The sequence below is a fragment of the Wasmannia auropunctata genome, unplaced genomic scaffold (genome assembly GCF_000956235.1).
Source record: "Wasmannia auropunctata unplaced genomic scaffold, wasmannia.A_1.0 LD335987.1, whole genome shotgun sequence".
NCBI classification, from domain to species: Eukaryota; Metazoa; Arthropoda; class Insecta; order Hymenoptera; family Formicidae; genus Wasmannia; species Wasmannia auropunctata.
The window spans coordinates 1,319,131-1,345,826 of NW_012026903.1; the positions used below are offsets into that span (position 1 = coordinate 1,319,131).

Here is a 26,696-nt window from a genome sequence, read left to right on the forward strand (position 1 = left end):
AACGCGCTGCCGCACGACCGCGGACCACCTCGACGACCACCGTCGCCGCCGCCGCCGCCGCCTTCACGAGATTGATTTCCACATCGCGCACCACCGACGCGGGCAACTGTCACTTCACTTCAGCCGAGACAAACAGCTGAGCGAGCCGCGCTGCGTACGACGCGACGCGCACGGAACAACGCACACTGTGCGCTCCGCGGGAGCGAAGCTAGCGGAACAGCCGAACGGGACGGGACGGGACGGAACGATACAGAGCGGTGCGCGGAACGGCGCGGTGGTGTGGTGCGGGGAACGAACTGGACAGCGAATAATTGATCTTCTCGCCGCGGCGCTTGAAGTTGGCTGGCGCGCCGACGCCGACGCCGACGCGACGGCGTGCACGACGCGCGCGGTCAACTTCAGCGCCGCGTCGTGATTTTAGCGCGCGTGATTTAATTTCTCAACGAAAAATATGCCTCTAATTATCTCGTCATATATGTTTCCTCGCGAGACGACAGTTTCTCCTCAGCGGACACTTCCGAGTCGATTTGATTAGCGATATCGCGACCTTTCGATTTTGTAAAACGGGAGATTATTGAAGAGAATTAATTTGTTTTTTTTTTTTTTTTTTTTTCAGATTACAGCAGATTTTGCAGTGTTCTCTGCCAACGAGATTTGTAGCAAATACTTTGGATGAGCTTTCCTAGCTGAATGAAGGAGAAATAATGATCATTTTCGTTTTAATAAAAAAAAGCATTTCTATAAATGTATTATTTTAAATAAAATTGTTTGAAATAATACAGGCAAGAAATGCAGAGGAATAGTAATATTTACATAGACAATTGCAGTGCAATTTACGGTTGCGATCTACGGTTGGATAAAATTATTCGAATCGTCTTGATTAGCCCACATGGTGGGGTACCCAGACCTTCATGAGCAATTTTCCATAACGACATATTCGTCATTGAATTATCATTAGTGGAGCCATTAAGAAAAAAGTTCATCTGTGGGCGTTATACATATATAGTATATATACATATAACGTGTGTTCAGCAAACAGAAATTTCTGAATGTTTTATAAAAACCGGATACGAATTTAGTTGACAATTAATGATTCCTTAAACAATTTCCTAAAACGGAATTATTTGTATCTCGTATGAAGACTTTTAAAATGCTGTAATTTTCAAAATTTTACAAATTGCATACAATTTTAAATAATTAAATATTCTAATTGATAACAATTAGTGTTTACCAATATGAATATATAAATCTTATTTTATTTGAATAAATTTAAAGTAAAATTATATTTTACGGAGTTCTGAAACATAATTGAAAAGATTTTTCATAGATTTTTTTAGATAGTTTAAATTAAATATTTTTCATACAAAATACAGACGATTCTATAAAGAAATTGTGTAAAAAAATTATTTATTGTTGGCTAAATTCATACGAATCGAGGAAGATTTCTGAATTGGACCGCGATCGCAAGTATTGAAATACTCCGATTGCTCCGATTAGCAATATTGAAACGCTGCCACGCCATCTGTCAACGTATACACACGTAAACATGTATGCACTTTATGTACACGCACGGCCGCGCACACACATGCGCGTGCCGATCTGCCGAGTGCGAGTGTCGCGAGCGCTTGTCACGCTCGCCGGAAGGTTAGATCCCGATGATTAAGTCGAGCCGGACCTCATAAACACGCGATATACGGGGCGGGTAGCGGCGCCTCAGGGTTTTCATCTTTTTACGTAGGATGGAGGAGATCGACAATATAATAATTCACTCGTTGCGACAAATAGGCTGGTAAGTGGCCCCCCCGGATTATTCGACGATTCCGATCGGCTCGCCGCTGGGATTTTTTTCTCTTGCGGCGATAAAGGTGGGCGGTGTTTCGGCGACCTCCTCGCGATCGGGCATCGCGCACGTAAACTCGTTCGCACGATCATCTCCCTCGCCGTTACGTCGATATACGTCGTCGTTGGCGTCAATATGGGCGAGAATCATTAAACGTCAATACTCGAAAAAATACTGTGACTTCGACGTGACGCGCGAGAAGTCTTATAGAAATAAGATTACGAAATAGACGTACCTTCTGTTTTCTTGCCTCGATGAAATTCCAGAAGACGCCGCAGATCGACCGTGATTCCCATACAGTTTTCTCGGTTTCCTTCCAATTGTTACGAGCAAACGTTTCTTTTTTTCAGTGACATTGAAGAGAACGTAACGAATCTCAGTGGCTTTAACACCGAATTAGTAGTTGAAGCCACTGTAAGATGCTTAGAAGCAATAAGGCCGGGCCTAGGCCTGTCCACCGTACTACCCGTGAACATGGCAGCGCGCTTTCGACTGGGCGCTACCCTCGCGCAAACGTGCACGGTAAATATATCTTGTCCTTTCATAGACCGACACGTATATCGCTTTGATTTCGCTTGTCTTCCATTCGGTCGTTCGAAATTACAGGAACTCGGGTACAGAGGTGACATCGGCTACCAGACGTTCCTGTACAACTCGGAAGCAGATCTGCGAAGGGTGTTTATGTTTCTCATCGAAAAACTGCCAAAGGAGAGTGAGAAGACCGTAAACGAGTCCATCAGTAAGGTCGCTCTGTTGGAGAAATCGGTAGCGTCCGCGATATCCCGGGGGCTCTCTGTACCGTGGTTGCCGCACTATTGTCACAAACAAGGATTCAGGAATAGAGGGAGAGCGAGTGTCCCTTACGCATCTGTAAATATTGAAGTACCAATAGCAGATATGGAGGATGGTAATGTAACATTAATATTAATTGAATTATGCCAATTGAGTTGCGCCAAAATGTACAAAAAAGACAATGTTAATACATGACCGGTATATCGTTATTGTTGCAGATTATAAAGACTATTGTATGCGCTATTTACAACCAGTGCCTGAACAAATGCAAGACATTTCATGCTTTTTACCTTCAATGATATCGTACAATGCGAGAGCGCTTAATACTAATCCAACAGATATTGTGCAGCGCATAAATTGGCTCAATAATCAACAACAGTCTGAGAAAGCTGCTTATTCTAATGCGTATAATATTGTCAAGGAGTTCAGCAAGTTCTCGTCGGAGAACAGGACGCAAACTTCAACAGTAAGCATGCAGAATGCATCTTTTTATTATACACGTACTTTTGCACACTCGATATGGCTGTTAAACTTCTAGGAATCTCAGGTGAAACCAGAATCCGCAATACATCCAGTGCTTCCAAATCAAGAAATGTTAAGAAACGAGGCAAAACAGGAAGTTGAAACAGAAAAGTTGAAAGGCGAATGCGAAAGTCTTAGAATAAGTATAGAGGAATTACAAAATGAGATTAAGAAATTGACCACCAGATTGGCACAAGCGACGATAACGAGTCAGAACGAAGAGAAGGAGTTAAAAGTCAGTGAGGAACAGAAAAAGATCAAAGCAAGAGCGTACGAACTACTTCAAGATGGGCCAGAGAACGTAAAGAAGTTGGAGTCCGCAATTGAAGCTAGTACAAGCAAATTGATTAACTTAGCGAATCAGTGGGAAAAGCACAGAGTACCCTTAATCATGAAGTACAGGCAAGAAAGAGAAAAGCATTCCACAAAAGCCGTAAGTATACAGAATTGTTGAATATGTAATATTTTGGGATAGCAAAGGAAATGCTATTTGTATTGTATAAACAATTAACATTTCTAACACAGAATGCGAGCCAAAAGAAGCTGGACGAGATAAAATTCTTAAAAGAGAAGGAGAAGGAACTTCAGGAGGAATGTCGGAATAAGGATCAACAGTATTCACAGCTGGTCGCGGAAGTTCAGAAGCTTCCGAAGGAAGTGAACAGATCCGCGTACACTCAACGAATTTTAGAAATAATAAATAACGTCAGGAAACAGAGGGATGAGATAAGCAAGGTTCTGGCGGATACCCGTGAGATTCAGAAGGAAATCAATACGCTTACCGGGAGACTGGAGAGATCCTTCACCGTCGTGGACGAGCTGATATTCAGAGACGCGAGGACGAACGAAGCTTCGCGGAAGGCTTACAAATTACTGGCGACGTTACACTCGGACTGCAACGAGCTCGTGAGTTTGGTCGAGGAAACGGGTGCGACAATACGAGAGATTAGAGATTTGGAGGAACAGGTGAGATGTCGTAAGATAGCGAGATTTTAAAAAAAGTAGGCGTTTTACACGGCGCGGAGAGCCAGCATTTAATCTAACATTCATTCAGATCGATTCCGAGTCCGCTAAGAATGTCGGTGCTAATTTGGAGAGGATAACTGCCGACTTGAAACAGATGAAGCAAGAAACCGCCGCGTTGACCGCACAACTCCAGAGCAAAGCCTCGTGATTGTTATGTACAGTGCTGCGCCATTTTGCGAATTGTAACATTCAGGACCAGATGGGAATCTAGTACAGGTACGAAGCTCATCTTTCGCAATAATTCGCATACAACGAGAGATATTGGAACACGTAATTTGAATTCTCTATAAGGTTATTTAAATTATATAAACGCTCGTTTGCTGTTTTTTTTCTTTTACAGAATACAAAACGAATACAATCGAACGCATCAAAGACCAAACGTTTTTTTTAGCTGCGCAACTGGCAAAATGTAATGCGATATATCGTCCGTGAGAAATTTCCGCGAATCTACTAAGTTGGCTGCTAAAGAAGAAACCTACAACGTGCCTTGGCCTGGAGTCGTCAGGCATTAGGCTTCCACTAGCCTCGGGCCAAGTGTATAATAAAGACACGCTGCTAACATCAATGCTCAAAGAGACATTATTTGTTACAAAGCCTAATAATTTTTTAGCATCAAGTATTCGACTTTCGTATCTCTCGCGACTCGAGGAAGATCTGATCTTACAGCTGTAAATAAGATAACTGCTAAAAGAAAAACGTCATTTTCCGAGCAAGGAAAACATGTACAAAATATAGAATGTGTACGAACAATGGTAAAATCAACGTTTTATATTTTTTTTATACATACTCTCCTTGAAAATTATTTTCATTAAATAAGTATGTGTGAAAGAAGTCACACGTATAATATCAAAGTACAATAAGATAATGGTCCTGTTGACTTTTTTGTTCTTCGATCCTTTATACATATGTATACATATACGTCCTACCACTTTATTTCATAGTACACTTTATCTCTTACTTTTAACGTCCGGTGGTATGTAGGACTCTGTAGTAACTAATTTTCTTAATTTCTTTGCGCTGTGGGGCATGGCACGAATACGCTCGTCCTCTCTGCGTTCGTCCTCCTCTATCTTCTCTATTTGCAATTCGATTTCTTCCTCCTTGTCGAAGAACGTCAAGAGTTGTTCTTTCGTTTCCAAGTCCTTCTTTATCTTCTCTATATTACTAATTCTCCTTTCTCGATCTATCGCTTTCATTTGCGCTTCTAATACTGACGTTCTTTCGCGTTCCCAATCGAGATAAGTCTGAAAATTCAGCGTGTATTTGGCATGTTTTACAATTTACTGATTACAGCTATTGAGTAATTAATCAGATTCAAAGAAATCTAGCTTTTTATTAATATTCATTACCTGACACTGTTTAGAGATGTCCTTCTCAGCTTCCTCGTTTACAACCGCTTTAACAAGATCCTCTAATGCTTCAGTAAAACTTCCTTTAAGATTATTTTTCTCCTTCAATACGGACAACTGGGCCTCCACAAGCTTGAATTTTTCAGCATCTTGATCTTGTAGCCCACTGTTATCTTTCGATATTAATTCGAACACTTCTTCGTAAACTATCTTGTCCCGCATCGTCTCTGACCATTTTTTCATTAAGCTTAATACATCGTCGTACTTCTTGTACAATATCAGGCCCCTCAACTGGCAAGTTCTCCCTGTAGCGTCCGCCCGATGCTTCCCCAGAAAGCTGAGGGTCTTGCCGACGAGATCTCGTGGATCGGTGAGATCGAAATGATCGTCGAAGTACGGATTTCTCAGGTACGGCACGCGTACCTTCACTTCCTCCGAGGTGTCCGCCGGCGGAGGCTCCGGTTTCTTCCAATCGTCGGTATTTTCCAGATATCTGTGACACGAGTATAGGCACAGCGCGTTAGTGACGGGATGATCCGAGTCCTCCTGCAGCATCACCAAGCTCGCCACTTTCGCGGCGGAGGCGTAATCCTTCCTCTTCGCGAAGTGGTCCATCAGCACGTTGCAGTCGAAGTGGTCGGGAAAGATGCCGTAATTCAGCCTGTCGTTCAGCACCTCGTGCAGCTCCTGGACGTAGTCGTGCCGCAGCAGGTACCGTATCGCGGCGTGGTGCGTGGAGTCCAGTATACTCGTCGCTTCCACGGACTGCCGGAGATTGTGCAGGATCTTGATCACCTCGTCGACGTACTGGCCGTCGGTGACGCTGTTGACGAAGATGTCGACGTCGACGGCGCTGACCTTGCCGACGTTCCCGTACTTCTGGTCCAGCTGGACGTACATCGTCCGCGGGTCGATCCTCTGCAGCAGCGGCGACTCCAGTCTGCGGCTCCACGCCTCCTCGCAGCGATACGCCTCCGACAGGAACGGCCGCCTCTGCACTCGCGTCACGAGATCCCTGGACTCGCGACAGACCCGGCAGAGGCTGTGACCAAGTCCGAGCGTCTTCAGCATCTCGGTTATCAAACTAACGCGTAAACTTGTCGCATAACCTTGTCACGGTCACGGGTGGTGCACAACGGACGCCTTTTCTCCCTTCAATTTCCGGATCACTGCGCTTTGTTTTTATTTAATTTATTAGTGGTGATCCGATTAGTGATGCCTTCGATCCAGGATCACCCGAGAATCACCATCAACCACGCTCCCACGAATCTCACGATAGGGGGGTGAGGTAAGGTTATGTTAGGTTAAAGAAAATGTGAGAGTCAGTGTCGCCAACGTTGACAATTCCTAAATCCAATTTTCCGATTGGTTGGTCCGTTTCTGAGTACCGGCTTCGCCATCTCCGACTAGCAAAACTTTAAAACTGATCCCTAACCTATAATTTCTCATTTATTATTATAGAGGAGGGCTTTAGCCAAATAATTACCGAAATAGACGAAAACAAAATAATACACTCGGTCTCGAGCAATTAGCAATTCTTAAATGTAATCGACCGATCAAGTTATATAATCAGAGAAGAGGAGAAGTGAGACCGACTCTGAGAGATCAAATCGAGCTGAGCTTATAATTGATAACGGAGAGGCATCTAATCTCCTTCTAATCTCTGTACTCTTCTGATAACAGTTAACAGCTGACTAGGGGAATTTGATATTTACGTGAATGATTCCAAATCAAATATGATACATCACACTCGTCCGCGGACGCGTATCACGCGTCATGGACGCGTCGAGGAACGGTCCGAGTGATCGCCAATGGAATTCACATGTTCGAGCACGAGTTTGCTTGCGAAACTCGATTTTAGGTGATCCTCGAACTAATAAGAATCTCTGAGCTCCTCCGGACGCACCTCCCGTCGACGACGAACTTTTCCAATGGACAGCTCCGCCCCGCCAGTGTCGCGAGGAGTGCGGTATCCGGTGCAATAACGCTGCAAGATATTTTGTAATTTCGCCAATTAAGACAAGAGAGATGAATCGCGTGCGATTTATTGTATACAGGAACCGCATGATCTTCGACGACGTCGTCGTCGGATCACACGGCGTGTCCAGATGCGCCGAGCACGTCGAACGGCTCACACAATTTGCAGCGGACGATCACGATGAGATTTGTGTATGCAAATTCACGAAGCCTGCGGTTCGCCTGTGCGAAAGAGGACTCGACTCCTACCTCGTTTCAGCCTACGTTTCGACGCTATCGGAGTCACGTGTTTATCGTAGGAGTGCTGTGAGAGTGTTGAAGCACCTTCAGCCAGCCTGCGACGACAGGCCGAGGTTTGAGGTGGAACGTTTGCCGGTAATACTTGTAAGATTGAGGACACCAAGGAGGCAATTCCTGGATTATAAATGGCAAGTTTTGCAGTGATTTCACGACACGATTTTAAAAGCTACTACTGGTCTTTACACATCTACTTTTCCTCAGGAGCGAAAAATTAATGCAAATGGTTGCAGAGAGGCAAGAATCCGAGCACGCCATGTCCTGGCTGTCCACGCTTGGAGGAGCGTTTTCCGCACTTGGGGAAGAATTCGAGCACTGCGTAAGTTGCGGCCCCGGTTCTCGTCGAATCATACGTGCTAATTATTATATGCCAATCCGATTTTGTATCTTGTATCGTATCTCGTGTGCAGGCTAAAATGGCAGGCAAAATCTCGGTGAAGCAGTTTGAGTTGGCAATGCGCCTGGACGATCCTCTCCTGGTTGCTCGTTGCAAATTATACGCCGCCCTAAGCCTCATTCAACGCGGCTACTTCGCCACGCCGAAGCACATGATACGAGAGATTTACAAATTCGCGCTCCAGGAAAAGGACGTTCGTCTGCAAAACATGTGTCAGGGTGTATGGGCCAAGTTGCGATACAGTTACAAGCAATACAGACAGCTAAAGAAGTCCTTGTTACTGAGGAATTTGGATATATCCTCGGAGGTTTAGGAAATTCACTTTCCGCGTTTTTTCTAAGCATGTTGATAATTATATATATTATTTTGCAAGTACATGCTGACTCCAAAGTTTCTTGAATACTACCCTTCTTTGAATATCTTAAAATGAATTGGAAGTTTACATCAGACGAAAGAAACAGTAGTAGGCAGTAATAAATTTGAAACGGCTTGTTGAGCAAGATTTTTTTAATTCATGTCGGCAAGTCTTTATTAAATTTTACACATATTTATCTATATCATTTCTCTCTCTTTCTCTCTCTCTATTGCTTTTATCGTGTAGTGTGTACATGTGCGAATTTCAAAAATAACATGCACAGAAATACCGAGCGTCTCTACACTACAATTCACTGCACTTAAGACAATTCGTCAAAGATATGCAAATACGATGAGAAATTGTTTGCACAGTCTATTTTATTTTCGTTTGTATGAGACGTAAGTTTGTCGTGCGTGTTAAAAACGAAGTATTGAAACAAACACCATGTCGGTTATTTATAATGGTAAATTACAATCGGATACATATTGGTCTTTTAAGATATATTATTGCCTACTAGGAGATAAAGTATGCGACGCAACGTGCTCTCAGTGCTCTCTGCTTTCATTAATACGTTGCACGGAAATTGCAGGTATTTTTTTTTTTACGCATTTTGTGATTTCAAATAATGGTAACTCATACATTCAGTCTTTGATGATTGAACTAAACGTTGCCCTCGTATACTGAACAAAACGGTCTTATAATTATTGTAAACGACAAAGCCACTTATCAATACTGCTGCATTCTCTTGTTATTATATAAGGTATAAAATATCGGTATTATTTTGTACACAATCACTGCTCCCGGGATTTTTTTTTTATTAAATACTTCGTTTCTCTCGTGTTTTTATGCTTGAAATCCTTCGTCTGCAAAATAAAAACGGCTTGCCATTGCATTTACGTTAAATCACTTTAACATCAATGAGCGAGCGTGCCCATGGGATCCCAGGCGGGTAGTACGACGGGCTCCTGATTGAATACGGCCATCACGTCCGCAGGTACGTATTTCTTATCTACGACCGCCTCGAAGACGAATTCGGAGAACCAGTCGGTCGTCACGACCTGGTAACCCTTCTGCCCGTGATCCTCGCCCCAGGAGTTCTCTATCCGGAATTTCTTTATCTTGCCCTCTCGCTGAAATACAACAGTATACGTACGTTAGATCACCGATCGCGTTAGATCGCCGCGATAAATACCGCTCGAGTTATTTATAGAGGGAATACTCGAAAATACTCACGTCTATTGAAACGGCCGTGAATGCCATCGCGTGCACCATCATAGAGTCCCCGTAGAGCAGTCTATCGGCCTTGGAAAGCCCGAGGTGAATGTCGGTGCCGAACATCAGCTCGAAGTTGTAAGTCTTTACATCGTGAATACCGTGCTTATCTATTAATCTCTTGTTAACGTCGCAGCCGAACCAAACGGGCTCGTTGTCCTTGATACTCTCGGCGCACAGCTTCATCAGCAATTCCACCGGCTGATTGTTGTAGCGGGTAGTTTTCCCGTTCACGACATTCCCCAAGCAGTCCACGGTGTACAGTTTCCCGTAGGGATTACCCGGTCGTGGATCGGTCACCAGGCACACCTTATCGTTCACGTTGTAATGCGGCTTCACGTAGCTCTCGTAGAACTCGAGCGGCGTGATCGGGCCGACGCAGTTGTAATTCTTCGACTTGTCGTAGTACTCCCATGTAATCTTCTCGGACGGTATACCCAAACAGATGCCGATTATCCGATAGATGACCGTCATCTGCTCGTTTATCCGCGCCTTCAGCTCGTCGTCGGACGCGCCGTTGTCGATCATGTCTCGCAGAACCTTAGCGTACTCCCTCAGCTTGCTCTTCAGCAGGCTGTTCATGCGCACGCTGGACTCGCAGCTGTACGAGTCGGGGAAACACGCCTTCGGCACGACACCGTGTCTGGTGATCAGGTTGACGATCATGTCCCACTGGCCACCGTCGCAGGTGGGATCGGTCAACAGGAAGTTGACCAATCGGCCCTCGACCGGCTCGCCGCGTTTCGCGGTGTTCACGATGTTATGCAGGAAATAATTGCAACGTTCTACCTGCAAGAGAAAATACAGCTGGCTGTAATGCCTCAAGTACAAGTGATGATTCAGCGAACAATGGCAGCGTGCACAACCCTGGCGAAGGTAAAAATCAAAGCTGAATGTAAAGGCAGAGTGACGGAAATGTAAAGGAGCGTGAAACTTTTGGGAAGCGTTAATTTAAAAAAATATAAAAAAAGCGTCAAGAGCTAAACGCTTTAACGTTTCGCTGTTTCAATTAACGCTTCCTAGAAGTTTCCCCTTGCATTCCGCTGCGATTTCTACCTTTGCCAGGGAACACCGTCCCGAAAATCAACAAACCTTATCCCAGAAAAACAGGTAGGCCTGGCTGAACTCAAACTCGTCTAAATTATGCTGCTTCATGAAGCTAGTTCTCATGACGTTTAAGATGGCAAACAGCCAGCATCTCCCCGAGTTCTTCTGATTAGTCACGGGTTTGCCCTCGGTCTCGATCTTATGGGTGAAGACGTGGTGGGTCTCCTCGAGGATCTTCCTCGAGGCGCACGCCTCGATGGGATTCGTCTTCGTGCAGACATTCTGCGCGAGCACGTTGCGGTTGTCGGCATAAAACTTCGCACGTAGACCCTCCAGGACCTCGGGAGTCAGTGGACCTGCGGGGGAGAAAAAAAAATAAGGGAAGGAAGAACAGCTCGGTTAAAATTTTACGCGACGAGGCTTATCCGCGCATCTCGATCCTCCGCGCGCTGGGGGGAAAAAAAAATGAAAAAGCGCGCTATCATCGTCGTCGCGTCGGTAAATATTTGTATCTGAAAGACAGGTGCAAAGGTACCGCGCGATCCGATAGCGAAGCGGCTGCGAGTGCCGAATTTGAAATTATTATCATTAACTAGCGCCGGAGGGTGTGGCTAGCCGCGGGGCGCCAAAAAAAAAAAATATCCGGGCATATTCGGACAGGTTAAGGCTGGTCAGTTACATCCACGCGTATCGATTCGTCGCGTCTAATCCGAGATGCCCCTTCGCGCGGGCCCCTGCAGGCGTTCTTCTTCTCTACCGAGCGTTTCTAACGCGCGGCGGTGGATAAAATATCGTATCTGTATATGTGCAAACTTACAGGCGATCATCGTGACGGGATGCGAGCGAGCGGACCCCAGGCGACGCCGAGAATCAGGCCGAGAAGAAGAGAGAGAGAAGTCGGTGGATCGCGCGCGCTACACACAACGCACACCGACTGGGGGCTTGCGTTTATGGAAACGGCGCACCTCGCTTTTATCCCGTGATCGATAGACAAAGCAAGATCTACGTTGCTCTATCTCGCTCGCTCCCACTCCTTTGTGCTCCGCATAGTCCGCTATACTCCGCTCCGCGGTCGGGCGGCCGAAACACGCGATCCGTGTGATTTTTCGTTCCAGGGGATCCTTTTCTCGAGTGGTTACGTAAGACCCTCGCGAGCTGGCGCGGCGGCTCCGAAACCGACGCGTCCGATAGGATAAACATTTTCGAGGATTATGTAAAATATAATTATAGATCATAAAAAAATTTCACTCGCGCGCCCCACCGTTATTTGATGTTCCCAATTTTTTTTTTTTACCTCTCATATTTTTTATCTTGACGTTTTTGAATTTCAGCTTTTCGGCCTTTTAGAAATAAAAATTGATTTTTCACACAGTAATGCACAATTGCGAGGCTCACATTGACTTGAGTATTCTCTCTGTATTTACATATTCATTATATTTAAAATTTTTTTACATTTACATATTATTAAATTTCATTAAAATTAAGCCGCGTGTTAGAAAGTGGATAATGGGGGCTAGATCTCCTCTTACACGGGAGAATGTAACAGGGTTTTTTTTTAGGAGAAAGTATGTACAGTATAATTTTATTGAAACTCTGTGGGGAAATATTAGTTTCAAAAATTATCACAAGACTCACGCTCAGATCAATCGTCGATACTTGAAACTATATTATCGTCACCTAATAGTTGTTACATATTTATCTAACTAATCATCGCTTATAGTTATCTCAATTCATCCGTCGAGGAATCAGATTTCTACGTTGGGCGTGGATGGCTCGGCCTTCGATTCTAAGGAGAACGGTGGTATTCTGCAGTCGAACGCGTATCCGTCTTCCCTTTCCATCCTGAACGTTCCCCTGAAAACACACGTTGGGTCGTTGAGGAAAGAATTCAAAGTGAAAGAATACCATTTCTCACCGAGGAGAAATTACGGTAATCGTGCTTACCACATGTGACCACTGGGAGCCTGCAAGCTCACGTGACTGCTGTACTGAAAAGCGGGTAAAGCTTTCGATAGCACCGGTTCCTGACCCACTACTCCTCTTCCTCTGACAGTTTCCAATGTACCCGACAGGCTGAATATTCTCCAGTGCCTCTCGCGCAATTGTACACTCAGTTCGCCCAGATTTTCCAATCGGATGCAATAGCGCCACTGTAAAACGGAGGGTACATGTCCATTTCTAATCAATGTAGCTCAACTTTAATCTCGGTTTAACTTAATTTTTGTCTTTTTCTAGTTCTAAGAATTTAGAAGATAAAGAATAAATTAAACCGAAATTAAAGTCAATCTACATTTGTAGAAATGGGCCATAACGAAGAAACGTTTCGTTCAATCTCTTTCCTAAATCGAATAAGACATTTGACTTTGTTACCAGCTCACCCAGTATACAGACGTGGTCTGACTCTCCCTGCAACCCATGTAAAACGGTATGACGGTAATGCGAATATTCTCGGTCGTTTCCTTATGTACATCTGACAACTCAAGCCACGGATGATTCTTCTTCTGCCACGTGCGAAGGGTCTCCTGCGCAACGAAGCACGGCTCCTTGTCTGAATGATAAGTTAGAAATTTATCGAACAATTCGTGCTGCAACGCCGCTTTCTCGTTCGTGGTATACGGCAATACGTCCTCGTGAGCGACATAATCTAATCCTGGAATAGCATACAAGCTACGACTGCTCTCGTGATTTCCTAGGAAAGTAACTGCCTCTGTTTGAGCACGCTGCAAATAATATATAAAAAATATATAAATTATATGCATTACGTTGATCGTTCTAATAAGATCATTTTTAGCTGTTACTTACTATGTAGGGACAATCGCGTTGATCGATTAAAACTTGATAAAACGTGTGCGTTCTGCCTTTTACTTCTTTCTCGCCAACACTGTTGAAATTGCTGTTGTCCTTTCTGTAATTAAATGCACTTAAATTAACTACGATATTTGTATATATGAAACATGTATTTATCCATGTGACTATAAATAACTATACGTACTCATCCTTCTTATTAGATATATCTCTGTCATATACTCTTGCCAGCCATGGAAATAGAATTACACCCCGGTAACCAAAGACTCTGTGTAAAATCAATTGACCAGTATCGTACTTTCCTTGTAACTTTGGCGTTTCCAGTTTGCCGACTTCTGCTAATCTGGAAAAATATTGTGTACATGTACTATCACACAATTAAAGTACACTTTGGTTTTTTTACAAATATTATGTTTAGTTCGTAACAGATCACAATAGGCTATTATGTAATTCATGATGATAGATTCAAATCCAGACTGGGTCCAAAGTAGCATGGCTAAACGATCACATGAATGAACTAACACAAAGTCTTCTTTTCTTTGGTACAATAAATATTCATTCATGCAAATTTGAATTCATTCTTACTTGCTGCATTTATTCGTGTCCATTCATACTCTTTGTTTGGCAACAATTACAGCTCGATATATTATAAAATATATTGCACATGAATATACATTATAGACACATCGCAACAATGCAAATTGTTTGAATTGACAGATTGTAGAAATACCTTCTTCCCCCTGTTTTCTTTTTCTTTTCTAAGACTATATATAATCCTGAATATAAACAGGCCAAGGAGAAACTAATTTGCAATAATTGGCGTCATGCTGAGTCCTCGTTCGAAAATGAGGTCTTTCTTTATTAATAATTAACCGTAATAGGATTGTTCGACAGTATTATTCCAAGTAGCCTAATGATCTGTAATTCACTTCGTATGCGAGTATGTACCTGATGCATCGCACGTGTTGCAGGCGTGTCACGGGCGCCTTGAGGAACGATCGTTTCAGGTTGCTGGCAACGAGATTCCGCACGAATTCCATAGCTGTTCCGGGAATTATCGCCGATACCTGAGGTGAACAGAGAGGGATTTTTACGTCGCAAGATGGAAAGCCGACGGTAGCTGCTGCGTTGACATCTCTACTGATTTTTACGGATCATCTCAGAATATACCGGAGGTTATATCGCTGTTTATATCGCCGATGAGTTTGACGATTAGGGGGGCGCGGGAAAAGGGATGACGGAATGAATAAATCACGGAAAAATTCGAAAGGATCGAATGTGCACAACGAGGGAAGGAATAATTATTTTGCGCGACATATTTTTTGCTTAAATTATTAAAACGAAAATCTTACAAAATAGCTACACCAAATTAATTTAAATAATCCAACTTAAAGTATCATGCATTCAGTGCGTGCTTTCCATTCAGCGACGCGAGTCGACCGGAGCGTCGTTTCATCTTCGTTGTCATTGGACGTTGAAAAAAAAGAGAAAGTGATGCCAATTGTGTCGACTTGCGTCGCTGAAATGGAAAGCGTCCAAGAATAATTGCGACGAACTGAAAGGTCGAGTCGTAGTTTTCGAACCGCACTTAACGTCCGCGAGGCCGGCGATTCGTCGCCTCCGCGCGGTGGCCGTGTGGAGCCGTGTGAACGGCCGCGTCGCGATTCATGAGAACGCGGCTTGCCTCAGCACTCCCTCGCTTTGAAGATAAATCGCGCGCGCGCGAGCGGCGGCAACTTCGTGCCGCGCGGCTTGCCCGCGTCCACCAATGGGAACGCGGGGCGAGGCGCGGACCGGTGGAGTGTAGCGCGGACGAGAGAGCGCGTGCAGCGACGCATCGCATCGCGCCGTCGTGGTCGGCGAACTTCAAGCGATCGAATCGCGGCTGTGTGTCGCGTCGCGTCCCTCTCGGCACACGCTTAACCGTGTAAACGCCGCGTAAACGAGGTTTCTCCCGGCCGTCGTTCCCTTCCGCCGACGCACCCGGTCGTGCTGACCATGCCAAGTGTCTACGGAGAGTCGCGCGGAACACGTCGCGGGTGGTACGCACGCACTTAGTTGAGAATCAGGCGGTCGAGAAACCGCGGCTCCGCAAAGAGGCACCCCTCCCCCCTCCCCCTCCCGTGTGTGCGCGCGTTGTGTGTGTGTCGTGCGAGTGCGCCCCGTGCGAGAGGCGATTCACCGCGTGCGGCGAGCTTCGTCGTCGGGATTACGCCGCTCGCTAACGCTTTGTTGATATTTCCGAATGTCACAGGCCCTGCGGCGCCTATGCATATCTCCAGGTAACGTATGACCACGTCGACGCCGCTCGTTCGCCCCTTTCCCGCCACGGCGTTCCCGGCCCCGCCGGAGCACCGCTCTCACACCGCCAGTCTCTCTCCCCCGTTGCGCGAGAATCTTGTTTACGTCGTTGGCTTGTATACGTGCGCGGCGCCATAACCTCGAAACCGACGGGGACCCCGACGATTGTCCGTCGCTCCCGTAATCAGTACGCCCGCTAACCTGTCGACACCGGCGTCGAGTGACACGATATTTCGTCCCGCTCACGTTCCACCCGTCCGTTCGCGTGCCGGGGCGCACCACCGTCCCTGGCGTCCCTTCCGAAATATGTTGCCGAGCGCGCCGTACAAGCGGGGCTTCCGCTCGGCTTTCACCAGTTATACCTGATCGTAACGCTCGGAACGTTATGGCGTTTTTGTCTCCAAGTACATCAGGATGTGGCATTTACCTGAGATCCTCCTTCTAAAATGTGATATCAACATCACGTGTACCTTAAATTTCAAATGTTGAGCTTCATATCGTGCGCGATTTTTAAGGTATAGGATATACGTAGAAAAGATACTTTAATTACATTGTGTAGGCTCTTCTGAATTGACTTGTAGAAAGCACAATTTAAGACGTCCTCACAAGAATCTTATAGTTTCATATAAATCCTATGTAAATTAAAGGCATGTTCCTTCTTTAAATATTATCCGTTTTTTTTTTGTATTTTCCGAAAGATTATACTTGTGAAACGTAGCGTAAAATGTGAGATAAGATATCAGTGACATATTACTTGGCGTTAGACCTTGTGAGGAAAACAAACAAACCCGTGAAAATATCAATCGTGTCCTCCTGTACTGTAAACCCTTTTTAACTCGAACTATGTTACTTACAGAACTTTACATAGATAAATATTATCGCATTACAGAATTTGGACCGTGTTCTAGAATACATTAAAGATAAAGTGCTTGGTTACATTTGGTTGGTTTACTAAGTAGCCGCAATGTCTGAAATAATATACCCACAAGGGTGCAGGTCAGTCACCGAAGATTTAGGTCCGGACGAGCTAATCAGGAGACTCAAGGTACAAATCAGACACAGCGCAGGCATATATACCTGCTGCGATAAGCAATGCATTATGTAGAGAAAATGTAATGTTAAGGCGGCGTTTCACTTGACGCGTCGCAACGCTCTTGGAATTATTTCGTCCTTGTTGTTTATTAAACGAGGACGAATGACGCTAAACGAGCATTGCGAGCGCCAAGTGGAGCTAGCTAATCTAAAACTGTAACAAATGTATGTAGACACTAGCGCACACGCTGCAAGCTATGGGACAGGATGAGGGAATGTACCAGCAGTACATACCGCTGGCGTTACACCTGGCGGAGGAGCACTTCCTGATGCATCAGAGCAAAGATGTGCAGCTACTAATTGCCTGCTGCATCGCGGATGTCTTGAGAGTTTACGCGCCAGAGGCCCCTTACAAAGATGCCGATCAGGTAAACATTTGAATTACAATTGCAACAGTTTGTCGAACGGTTTATTAAACCACGGTTGGATTGACTTGTTAAAAATTGTTGACTGAACTAAGCGGTTTATCATTGCTGCTTCTAACATGACTTTTAGGTCAAAACGATATTCCTGTTCCTCATTAAACAACTGGCGGGCTTAAAAGATCCTAAAGATCCCGCTTTCAAGAGGTACTTCTACTTGCTTGAGAATTTAGCTTACGTCAAGTCGTTTAACATGTGTTTTGAGCTCGAGGATTGCCAAGAGATTTTCTGCGCACTGTTCTCCCTTATGTTTAAAATTGTGAAGTGAGTATACCCGAAAGTGAAAGAGAGAAAATAGATTGCAATATGATGCGATTAATGCAACACCTTGTTTTTAGTGATGAACATTCTGGCAAAGTTAAAAGCTTCATGCTGGACGTTCTGTGTCCACTCATTACCGAATCGGACATCGTCAGTAACGAACTTCTGGATATCATACTCATGAATATTGTAGAGCCAAACAAAACGCAAAAGAAGAATGCGTATTTGCTCGCTAAAGAGCTGGTAATCAAATGTAGCGATACATTAGAACCTTATATTCAGGCGGTAAGTGAGAGAGTGTTAAAAATTGCTGTCTAACGTGCCGATTTTTTCCATTTTATATAACACGCTGAAACGCCACAATTGTTCACAGTTTTTCAATCATGTCTTGATACTGGGCAAGGAGGAGAAGAGCTTGCAAATTTGCAAAAAGGTATACGATCTGATCTACGAGTTGAATCACATATGTCCGAGTGTCTTGCTGTCCGTCCTCCCGCAACTAGAATGTAAATTGAAATCCTCGTCTGAGAACGAACGGTTGGGCGCCGTGGCGTTGCTGGCGAGAATGTTCTCGGAAAAGGGCTCGCAATTAGCTGTACAGCATACACAGTTATGGAGGGCGTTTCTGGGACGGTTTAACGACATCAGCGTGTCCATTCGTATTAAGTGCGTGCAGTATTCAATGCATTTCCTGCTAAATCATCCCGAATTGAGAAAGGATATCACGGATACTTTGAAACTGAGGCAGCACGATGCCGATGAGAGTGTACGCTACGAAGTCGTTATGGCTATCGTGACGACCGCCAGACGAGACTTCGAAGTTGTGTCGGACAGCGAGGATTTACTCGAATTTGTCAAAGAAAGGACCTTGGACAAGAAGGTAGAATGTTAAATTTAAGCTTAAATTATAATTTACTCCTTAGGTTTACGCGGCTCGAGTTTTCTAATAATTTATTAAATAATCCTTTTCAGTTTAAAATACGGAAGGAGGCAATGTCCGGCTTAGCTATGATATACAAGAAACATTTGAACGACGCCGACGTGCCGCAGGCCACAAAGAAGGCGGTTATCTGGATAAAAGATAAAATATTGCATGGCTATTACATGGCGGGCATGGAAGATAGACTGCTGGTGGAGAGATTGCTGAATACGTGCCTAGTACCTTATCAGCTGCAGGCTGAAGAGAGAATGAAAAAATTGTACCATCTCTTAGGTACAATCGATGATCACGCCTCTAAGGCTTTCGTGGAACTTCAGAAACATCAGCTTGCGTACGTTGTGCATTAATTGTTTCAATTTACAAGTTCCCGCAGGGATATCTTTGTTCTAATACATATTAATTATATATACTAATAGGGTGCGAAGAGCAGTGGTTGAATGGATAGAGATTGTGAAGAAACCGGACGCTAAAAATGAGTTAGTGACGAAGATTCATCAGATATCGCGCTTCCTGCCGGATCCCATGAAAGTACAGGAGTTTCTGCAAAAGTTTAGCACTCATATGAAAAAAGACAACAGATTACTACTGGAAATGGAAACAATTGTGCAACCAAATGTCTCTTGCAAGGAATGTGCTGAAACAATAACGAAGGTTCTCAAAAAATTAGGACAGCCCGTTATGACTAATCTATACTATAATACAATCAAGATGCTGCTCGAAAGAGTAAGCTCTGTCATGATTGACGAAGAAGCTATTCGGGTAAGCAGTTCTTTCAAAGTCTATTTTACACTCTTTTTGTTCGAAGCAGTGTTTAATAAAAAATAAATATATGTGTGTGTTGTTGCAAATTAGGTTTTGATCGGATACGTCTTAGACTGTTTGAAGGGAGGTAACGTGATAGAGGAAGTCGGTCTTAATCCGAATAATGCAGGAGAAAAAGGATTAAGACTATTAGTGGTGAGTTGACAATTCATTCTGAAAATAATTGTACATTAATATAAATTTTTTTATGCATCAAGAGATTATAATTTTGCGATTAAAGCACAAGTACATTATCCGAAATATTTCAGATGCTCTCGTTTGTATTCGGTCCGCATTTCTTGCATAACGATATCTTGATGCAACTCGTCAATTTGCTGGAATTAGAAGACGAGATGGTGGCACCGTTAGTTCTCTCTATCTTTACGTTCCTTGGAAAATATAAACCTCTATGCGACGTGGCACCGGACATTATGAATCTTATGGTGCCGATATGCAAGAACTTCGCCGAGACGGGAACACCGAAGCAGGCGAAGCAAGCCGTGAGATGTTTGTTCGTTAATATGACCAATATTCACGACACCATCTTCCCCGAGATCATCGAGAGAATTAAGAACACGCTGACGCCAACATCAGAATATTATCGGACGTCTATAGTCACGTTAGGTCACATAGCGTATAATTTGCCAGACAAATATCAAGTACAAATAAAAAATATGGTGTCCAGGAAAGTAAGTGCGATAGAGTTGTAACGTTAACAGTTGTAATAAGTTTTTTTTTTTTTTTTGTGACGCTTTGTTGTACACGGGACGATCTTTACTCCTGCAGATAGTTAAAGAATTACTAGTGAAGGAAAGCAGCGAGCAAACCTCCGAGGCTATCGAGGGAGATTGGTGTAGGGAGGATCAATTACCCGAAGAGACACGATGCAGATTGGAAGGCTTGAAGTGCATGGCGCGTTGGTTGTTGGGATTGAAGACTGACGTACTCTCGGCGCAAAAGACATTCAGGATGCTGAATGCTTTTATGGTGAACAAAGGTGATCTGCTGTCACAGGGACGCTTGAGCAGGGCCGAAATGAGCTGGTTGCGATTGCAAGCCGGTTGTTCAATGTTGAAGATATGCGAACAGAAAGGCGTAGGCGATCAATTCACTGCGGAACAATTTTATAATCTCTCGCAACTGATGGTGGTACGTTCAACATGGATCTATTCTTACGTGATACAATAAATGATTATGATTTGATATCATGGAAAAAAAAAATCAAATTTCTCAGTCATAATTCATTTCAATGTATTTCACTTGGTACTTAGGATGAAGTCCCTCAAGTCAGAGAAGCTTTTGGCAGTAAACTGCACAAAGGTCTGGGAAGGGGAATTCCAAACAAATGCCTACCGCTGGATTTCATGGGATATTACGCTCTGGCTGGCAAGGAACAAGACAAGAGATTAAAGTGTGTACTGAAGACATATATGCAGACAGACATAAACAAAAGAAGGGATTACGTGAAGACTCTTTCATTGGGTACTGTCGAGCGGGCCATGGGTAAGAGATTAAATAGTAAGCCATAGTCATTAAGGCGAATTCTGTTTAGTATCGTGTTTCGTCAAATCGTGATTCTAACAGTTTTTCTCGTTTATAATTTCTCAGATCAATTGCCTCATATTTTGCCGGATTACATGCTGGTTTTCGCGGTACCTATTCTCGCGCATGACCCCGAATTTACGAGTCATATTATGGTGAGCCAGTTGAAGGTTATTCAACAATGTCTTTGGTTCATCTTGGAACCTCTCATCACGAAGAATGAATATTATTGCTACGGATTTTATAAAAATCTCGTGGAACGCATGAAGAGCCACAAAGACGCATTGAAGCCCGAGGACAACGAAATGAATTATGTAATTATTGCAAATTAGAATTTACCCTTTCCAAGTAGTCGTTCATGATTAAAACAAATTTTCATTTTTGTCACGTATAGAAATTGTGGGCTGTTTGTGACTTGGCGATGAATGTAATATACACCAAGACTACTAATTTCGACATGAAGGAGTTTCCGAGCGAAACGCGGATTCCTACAATGTATTTCAAACGGGCAGACGATGTAGTGCATAATCAGAAGAATTACTTACCTGCGGAATTACAAGTGAACATGACGACTCCGAAAGGAAAGGGATCATTCCACAATACACACACGGTTAATGAGAGACCACAGCGCAAGACTAAATCCAAACAGCAGAAGGAAGTGGGCATTGGGCCTAATGAAACAGACGCAAGGGTAAGATGATTTTTTGAAACAATTTCGCGATTCTTTTTGTATATCTCTAGTTTGCTTAATTTAAACTCAACATATAAATAACGACCATTCCTATATTGTATTATGGTAATATTAACGAAATAATTGCGTCATACAAATTTAACTTTTCGACCATGTATATAATTGTGATTTCAAGCTGCAAGTTGGAGAAGCGGAATGTATCGATGCACAGGTAATATATAGGTGTAATATTAAAAAGTGTTTTTGCTATAAAAAAAAGCATCTTTCTCAAATAAATCTCGTATAATATGCTAGTATTCGAGTAAAACATATGTTTGTCAGATGTATTTAGATAAATTTATGCTATTTTCAGCCTGCGGAAGCATCAGAAACCAGGATTCAACTGCCTGGTTTAGAAGAAGAGGTAAATTTTCTTTCATTTTGAGAAATTCTTTAACGGAAGATGTCTAAATTTCGTTTAATTTTCGTGTTTTAGATCGAGGAACCACCGGCGAAGAGGGCATTAAGGGAGTCGGATAAAGTAAATAAATAATTCAGTGATCGGACTATACCCGGGGAACACATTGGGACGGGGAAAGACTTAAAGAGCATGCTGATAAGAAAATTAAAAGTCTAAAAGATACTTTACAAATTAGAAAACAGAATATTTTGGTTATGTATAACAATTAATAAACCTAAGTCGTTCGTGTATTTCTAGAGTGTAAGATGTTAAGATTATGACAGTAACGTCAGGCTTATAATGCAAAGAGTCCTCTGGACTTGCAACTTGTGAGCAAGAAAAAAAAAGAAATAGAACGAAAAGTTTATTAATTCTTCGCAGATATATATGAATCCATAATTATATTTGTTCTGTTCACAACAGATTGAATTACATTTCGTATTTTTCGCTTGTTACTTTTACGAATGATAGAATGCATTAAGTAATTTATGATTAAAAAAAAAAAGAATTTTCTTCAAATGTGGTGTAAAGCCAACATGAAAACATTTTATAAATTTAGTAATTTATCGTTTTTTTCGGGATCTGAGCTCTTAGGTCTGGTTCCACAAATATAAGATCAACTTTAATCTCGGTTTAACCTACTATTTATCTCTCTCTAATTCTTAGATTAAAAAAAGATAAAGCGAGTTGAACTTCGGTTAAATCGAGTTAACTGCGAATTGTGAAACCGGGCCTTGTTCGGCCAACATTCACCTTTGAACTATAACAAATGTATATGACCATTTCACTTTTAAAAGTGAAACAATGACATAAATTTTTTTATATCTCTATTTCGCGAACGTCTAATTATTACTACCACAGAATTATTTTACTGAAAAATAGCATGGATTTAAACAAGCAAACATATATATATAAATCAATATTGTCAACATACTTTATTAATAAATGAATAAAGTGAAAACTTTTTCTTTCTAAAAAGAAATATACCCAAATCATATATCAATTTAAATCGTCACTTTATAAACAGAAAAATACTATAGTTTTGTTGCATAAACGACATATTAGATAAGAAGTTGTGTGTCTATTGGCTTTGTGATCCAAAGTTGTTGGTTTTTAATAATACGGATTATATCGCCACACTTTAGTCGCGATTATTATAATTGATACACATTATTATGATCTATGTGTAACAATGAAAAACAAAAGAATATTGCGAGAACTTGCGAAAACCTTCAACTTTTGTATTTATAAATAAACATAAAATTAAAATTATACCCGATTGCAAAAGATTATTGCGTAATACCTTAATTTATATCAATGTATATGCAATTCTTACAATTTACATGTGTGTGAAGAGAAGCTAAACCGCGTTTCAATTTTATTTATTAAATATTACAAATATTCGAAAGAAGAGAGATTTTTGGGTATGAATTTTTGAATGGAGTTTTGAGTAAAGTGTTGGGGCCTAGGTTTTAAAGATTTAAGTTTTCAACATTATATTAATATTATTAAACTTAAACATTCAACTATCTTAAATTTAAACACGAGTGAAGTTTGCGCATGTGAATTCATGAATGATGACGGATGATTGAAATCGTATAAATATTATAGATTTAACATATACCTATTACCTTCTCATAGAAATTACAGTACAATGCATCTTCTATTATGGCATAATTTTCTAAATTGTGAAAAATTATGTAATTTTTTCCTCTTATCATCAAATATAAAATTTTTCTCTTTTTTCATATACATCCAGTTTTCTCACTAGACATATTTTTTATATTACTCATCAACAAATATATCTCTACTAATTGGTTTAGATTATTGGATTAGATACGATAAAAATATTTTTGTAAGTATACACTCATTTTTCTGCATAGTACTGCAATTTTTTCAAATAGGTCATAGATTACGAAAAATATACATAATCTGATTAAACCAATTAATCAGTGCTATTCATCTGTCGATCTGTGAGACATGGCGTATTGTAATGGTTCTATAATAAAACAAATTAAGTAATATGTTACATGTGTACGTTTAATCATATAATTACGTGTCTAGCGCGTATATGTATTACAAAATTAGCGTTTTTTAAAAGATTTCTTTTGGCCCTTTCCTTTCGTTGCAAATCTACCTTTTTGTTGCGTTTTAAATGTATTCTGTTTCTTCTTGACTTCTTTCTTCTTATTTGCCCTGAAACAAAAAAAATTATGTATTTACATGTTACAGATTTTGATTAAAAAAAAAATAATTTCAAACTTACTCATATCGCATTCTTTTAACACCCTTTTTGCTCGTATCCGTTAAATCAGCGGCGAACGATGATTTTGGTCGTTTCAATGATCCTGAAATAAACATAATTTATTGAATCAACAATTTCTTTGATACAAGTATGAATATGAGATCGTATAAATATGAGATCGTACTTCTTTTAGTTAAGTCACGATTATTTTCGTCCATGACTGTTCTAATTTTCTTCTGTCTGTTACCCTTTTTAGCCAATCGCGCTTGATAAGCGGCTATCTTTTCTAATTCTTTCTTAGCTCTATCCTCTGCTGTATCCTTTTGAGGGTCATTTTGTGCTTTCTTCTTTTTTTCTTGTACAATATTTGAAGGCTCTTTTTCATTCTTTTTACTTTTCCTTTGTTTTTTAGTTAATCGAAGATTTTCTAAAAATAGAAAAATTTGAATAGTTCACAATGCATATTGCTATTTCTCTCTATCTTTTTTTTATTGAAATATAAAGTATATTAAAGTACGTTAATGAATTATACCTTTCTCTTTTCTTCTTTCCTTTGTAGATTGGAACCAACTTCTCCGTTCCTTGCCATCTTCTTCAAGTAATTTCTCGACACGATTAGCTTCATTCTCTACTTTAGCTAATTCTTTCTCACTCTTTTCCTCTTGCAAAATCTTTTCCACGTCTGGCTCCAAGGATTGTAATTTCTTATTGTATTTTTCTATTATGTCAGGCGGTATTATCCTGTTCTTAACCGGATTTTTCGCTTGTTTGATAATTTTTTTTACCAAAATACGTTCCTGTTCTCCTGCTAACGATACCGAAACACCGCCACGTCCTGCTCTTGCAGTTCTCCCCACTCTAATAATTACAAGCATAGTTTTTCGTCATGTATGTAAACAACGTGCTAGAAATTTAATTTTATACCTGTGTATATAATGTTGAAGAGTGGCAGGCATCACGAAATTAATCACAGTCTTCACACCGCTTATATCCAGACCTCTTGCAGCAACGTCAGTCGCTAATAAGATGTCAATTTCCTCGTCTTTAAATTTTCGAAGATTCTCCAATCGTTGCGGTTGTGTGAGATTACCATGAAGTTCTCCAACCTTGTTGAATACGACAAAGAGAGATATAAATTAGTATCGTATTTATATTTAAGTACTAATGCTTTTTTAGTTGTAATCAACTATTCTATCCAATAATTTACTTACTTTTACACCTAACAATCCCAATAAAATATGCAATCTGTGAGCTTGTTTTTTCGTTTGTAGAAAAACCATGACATGATCATGAAAAGTTCGGCAAACTAACGCTGCTAGGATTGCTTCACGATCTCCCTCTCTTTCCTCACGTATGCTAAAATCGTATTTGTTCGGTAAATAATACCTATATATAAGAAATAACTGCAAATACTTACATTATACTTACCGAATAAATTCTTGACGTAGGTTGAAAGCTACATCTTCATTGCTATCCACAAATATTTTAATAGGTTTGTCAAGAGACACCGCGGCTAAATCTTCGACTTCCTCGGTCATCGTAGCAGAGAAGAGAATAGTCTGCCTGGTTCTTGAACATTGCTTCACAATATATTTCATTTGTTCAGCAAAGTATTCATCTAACATCCTGAAATTAAAAAAAAATTCGTTACAGTTATTATCATATATAATTAATTAATATCAACATTATATTATAGGAATATATTTAATGCATTAATTATTTTACCTATCAGCTTCATCCAAAATTAACACTTCTATACTGTCCAAGGAAAAGATAGGTGCATTTCTTAAATGATCGATTAATCGTCCAGGTGTTGCTATTACAATATCCGGATTTTTTCTCAGTACACTTTCCTATATTAATGTAAAAAAATATATAAAGAATGTCATCTGATTTTGGCTTTGTTCGAGTATTATAATTTATATAAAAGAAGTATGAGAGGAAATAATATACCTGTACTTTCACATCTAATCCACCAACAGACAAACCGACCTCTACCGTTGTAAATTGAGCTAATTGTTTTGTCACTTGATAAACTTGCACTCCCAGCTCTCTGGTGGGCACAAGTACGAGAACACGCGAAATAGCAGGACCGTCCAACGGTCTATACAACAATCTTTCCAAAGTGGGAAGCATGTAGGCCGCAGTCTTACCCGTGCCCGTTGCCGCACAACCACAAATATCACGACCCATTAAAGCTGCTGGAATGGTAGCAGCCTGTATGGGAGTTGGATGTACAAAATTCATCGTAGTTATGGCCTAAAAGTTTGTAAAATCAATTAA

General features: G+C 41.5%; 8 protein-coding genes across 16 annotated transcripts in view; 3 read left to right on the plus strand and 5 right to left on the minus strand.

Annotated features, from left to right (window-relative positions):
• Positions 1–2,133, minus strand: part of LOC105454222 (DENN domain-containing protein 5B) — a 20,486-nt gene extending 18,353 nt beyond the window's left edge. The window contains exon 1 of the mRNA XM_011696702.1: positions 2,076–2,133. The gene's annotated coding sequence lies outside the window, so the exon portion shown is untranslated. The remainder of the gene's footprint in view (positions 1–2,075) is intronic.
• On the plus strand, positions 1,570–4,938 carry LOC105454221 (coiled-coil domain-containing protein 22 homolog). Of its 2 annotated transcripts, none has more exons than XM_011696699.1 (8): positions 1,570–1,789; positions 2,191–2,362; positions 2,447–2,747; positions 2,851–3,098; positions 3,171–3,587; positions 3,680–4,120; positions 4,209–4,396; positions 4,521–4,938. In XM_011696699.1, the coding sequence occupies exons 1-7, from the start codon at positions 1,740–1,742 to the stop codon at positions 4,326–4,328; spliced, it is 1,749 nt and encodes a 582-aa protein (XP_011695001.1). In that variant the 5' UTR covers positions 1,570–1,739; the 3' UTR covers positions 4,329–4,396; positions 4,521–4,938. The 2 variants fall into 2 exon arrangements, with proteins under 2 accessions (XP_011695001.1, XP_011695003.1); XM_011696701.1 differs by having other exon boundaries at positions 3,180–3,587.
• LOC105454220 (28S ribosomal protein S27, mitochondrial-like) lies at positions 4,934–6,786 on the minus strand. The gene is made up of 2 exons (XM_011696698.1): positions 5,530–6,786; positions 4,934–5,424 (listed from the first exon to the last, which is right to left on the minus strand). Exons 1-2 carry the CDS (start codon positions 6,598–6,600, stop codon positions 5,128–5,130), a joined length of 1,368 nt encoding a protein of 455 aa, XP_011695000.1. The 5' UTR covers positions 6,601–6,786; the 3' UTR covers positions 4,934–5,127.
• Positions 6,787–6,965: 179 nt separating this feature from the next.
• LOC105454223 (uncharacterized protein F58A4.6) lies at positions 6,966–8,575 on the plus strand. Its single transcript, XM_011696708.1, has 3 exons — positions 6,966–7,934; positions 8,008–8,122; positions 8,214–8,575. The coding sequence occupies exons 1-3, from the start codon at positions 7,558–7,560 to the stop codon at positions 8,511–8,513; spliced, it is 792 nt and encodes a 263-aa protein (XP_011695010.1). The 5' UTR covers positions 6,966–7,557; the 3' UTR covers positions 8,514–8,575.
• A 572-nt stretch (positions 8,576–9,147) lies between these two features.
• Positions 9,148–12,026, minus strand: LOC105454224 (bleomycin hydrolase). The gene is made up of 4 exons (XM_011696709.1): positions 11,692–12,026; positions 10,920–11,230; positions 9,789–10,616; positions 9,148–9,685 (listed from the first exon to the last, which is right to left on the minus strand). The coding sequence occupies exons 1-4, from the start codon at positions 11,699–11,701 to the stop codon at positions 9,470–9,472; spliced, it is 1,365 nt and encodes a 454-aa protein (XP_011695011.1). The 5' UTR covers positions 11,702–12,026; the 3' UTR covers positions 9,148–9,469.
• A 244-nt stretch (positions 12,027–12,270) lies between these two features.
• On the minus strand, positions 12,271–15,110 carry LOC105454225 (polymerase delta-interacting protein 2). 3 transcript variants are annotated; one of them, XM_011696712.1, is made up of 7 exons: positions 14,850–15,110; positions 14,628–14,746; positions 13,867–14,022; positions 13,677–13,779; positions 13,253–13,594; positions 12,819–13,024; positions 12,271–12,728 (listed from the first exon to the last, which is right to left on the minus strand). In XM_011696712.1, the coding sequence occupies exons 2-7, from the start codon at positions 14,717–14,719 to the stop codon at positions 12,620–12,622; spliced, it is 1,008 nt and encodes a 335-aa protein (XP_011695014.1). In that variant the 5' UTR covers positions 14,720–14,746; positions 14,850–15,110; the 3' UTR covers positions 12,271–12,619. The 3 variants fall into 3 exon arrangements, with proteins under 3 accessions (XP_011695014.1, XP_011695015.1, XP_011695013.1); XM_011696713.1 differs by having other exon boundaries at positions 15,032–15,102; XM_011696711.1 differs by having other exon boundaries at positions 14,628–15,109.
• A 368-nt stretch (positions 15,111–15,478) lies between these two features.
• LOC105454226 (sister chromatid cohesion protein PDS5 homolog B) lies at positions 15,479–22,996 on the plus strand. Of its 4 annotated transcripts, none has more exons than XM_011696714.1 (17): positions 15,479–15,961; positions 16,870–17,025; positions 17,246–17,440; positions 17,568–17,758; positions 17,833–18,040; positions 18,129–18,635; positions 18,728–19,026; positions 19,112–19,454; positions 19,548–19,652; positions 19,766–20,185; positions 20,283–20,645; positions 20,768–20,999; positions 21,105–21,352; positions 21,433–21,729; positions 21,905–21,940; positions 22,082–22,132; positions 22,205–22,996. In XM_011696714.1, exons 2-17 carry the CDS (start codon positions 16,945–16,947, stop codon positions 22,259–22,261), a joined length of 3,633 nt encoding a protein of 1,210 aa, XP_011695016.1. In that variant the 5' UTR covers positions 15,479–15,961; positions 16,870–16,944; the 3' UTR covers positions 22,262–22,996. The 4 variants fall into 4 exon arrangements, with proteins under 4 accessions (XP_011695016.1, XP_011695018.1, XP_011695019.1 ...); XM_011696716.1 differs by having other exon boundaries at positions 15,479–15,721; XM_011696715.1 differs by lacking the exon at positions 15,479–15,961 and adding an exon at positions 16,329–16,495.
• Positions 22,997–23,880: 884 nt separating this feature from the next.
• Positions 23,881–26,696, minus strand: part of LOC105454229 (probable ATP-dependent RNA helicase DDX27) — a 4,569-nt gene continuing 1,753 nt past the window's right edge. For all 3 annotated transcript variants that reach the window (XM_011696728.1, XM_011696727.1, XM_011696726.1), the window contains 9 exons: positions 26,367–26,672; positions 26,139–26,266; positions 25,842–26,039; positions 25,625–25,769; positions 25,338–25,519; positions 24,946–25,271; positions 24,598–24,840; positions 24,435–24,516; positions 23,881–24,364 (listed from right to left, as the gene is read on the minus strand). In XM_011696728.1, the coding sequence (XP_011695030.1) occupies positions 24,253–24,364; positions 24,435–24,516; positions 24,598–24,840; positions 24,946–25,271; positions 25,338–25,519; positions 25,625–25,769; positions 25,842–26,039; positions 26,139–26,266; positions 26,367–26,672 (1,722 nt within the window). In that variant the 3' untranslated portion in view covers positions 23,881–24,252. The remainder of the gene's footprint in view (positions 24,365–24,434; positions 24,517–24,597; positions 24,841–24,945; positions 25,272–25,337; positions 25,520–25,624; positions 25,770–25,841; positions 26,040–26,138; positions 26,267–26,366; positions 26,673–26,696) is intronic.

Excerpts from the sequence above, each read along its gene's own strand:
- LOC105454224 (XM_011696709.1), bottom strand. Across the intron at positions 10,617-10,919 it reads ACCTGTTTTTCTGGGATAAG|GTAGAACGTTGCAATTATTT; the intron begins GTTTGTTGATTT and ends TTTCTCTTGCAG. Across the intron at positions 9,686-9,788 it reads TCACGGCCGTTTCAATAGAC|CGAGAGGGCAAGATAAAGAA; the intron begins GTGAGTATTTTC and ends GTTGTATTTCAG.
- LOC105454220 (XM_011696698.1), bottom strand. The coding sequence starts at position 6,600 with ATGCTGAAGACGCTCGGACTTGGTCACAGCCTCTGCCGGGTCTGTCGC. Across the intron at positions 5,425-5,529 it reads ACATCTCTAAACAGTGTCAG|ACTTATCTCGATTGGGAACG; the intron begins GTAATGAATATT and ends CTGAATTTTCAG.
- LOC105454221 (XM_011696699.1), top strand. The coding sequence starts at position 1,740 with ATGGAGGAGATCGACAATATAATAATTCACTCGTTGCGACAAATAGGC. Across the intron at positions 1,790-2,190 it reads TCGTTGCGACAAATAGGCTG|TGACATTGAAGAGAACGTAA; the intron begins GTAAGTGGCCCC and ends TCTTTTTTTCAG. Across the intron at positions 3,588-3,679 it reads AAAAGCATTCCACAAAAGCC|AATGCGAGCCAAAAGAAGCT; the intron begins GTAAGTATACAG and ends TTTCTAACACAG.
- LOC105454223 (XM_011696708.1), top strand. The coding sequence starts at position 7,558 with ATGAATCGCGTGCGATTTATTGTATACAGGAACCGCATGATCTTCGAC. Across the intron at positions 7,935-8,007 it reads CAATTCCTGGATTATAAATG|GAGCGAAAAATTAATGCAAA; the intron begins GCAAGTTTTGCA and ends ACTTTTCCTCAG. Across the intron at positions 8,123-8,213 it reads GGGAAGAATTCGAGCACTGC|GCTAAAATGGCAGGCAAAAT; the intron begins GTAAGTTGCGGC and ends TCTCGTGTGCAG.
- LOC105454226 (XM_011696714.1), top strand. The coding sequence starts at position 16,945 with ATGTCTGAAATAATATACCCACAAGGGTGCAGGTCAGTCACCGAAGAT. Across the intron at positions 18,636-18,727 it reads AAAGGACCTTGGACAAGAAG|TTTAAAATACGGAAGGAGGC; the intron begins GTAGAATGTTAA and ends AATCCTTTTCAG. Across the intron at positions 21,730-21,904 it reads CTAATGAAACAGACGCAAGG|CTGCAAGTTGGAGAAGCGGA; the intron begins GTAAGATGATTT and ends TGTGATTTCAAG.
- LOC105454225 (XM_011696712.1), bottom strand. The coding sequence starts at position 14,719 with ATGGAATTCGTGCGGAATCTCGTTGCCAGCAACCTGAAACGATCGTTC. Across the intron at positions 14,023-14,627 it reads CAACACGTGCGATGCATCAG|ATTAGCAGAAGTCGGCAAAC; the intron begins GTACATACTCGC and ends ATATTTTTCCAG. Across the intron at positions 13,025-13,252 it reads AGACCACGTCTGTATACTGG|TGGCGCTATTGCATCCGATT; the intron begins GTGAGCTGGTAA and ends TCCGTTTTACAG.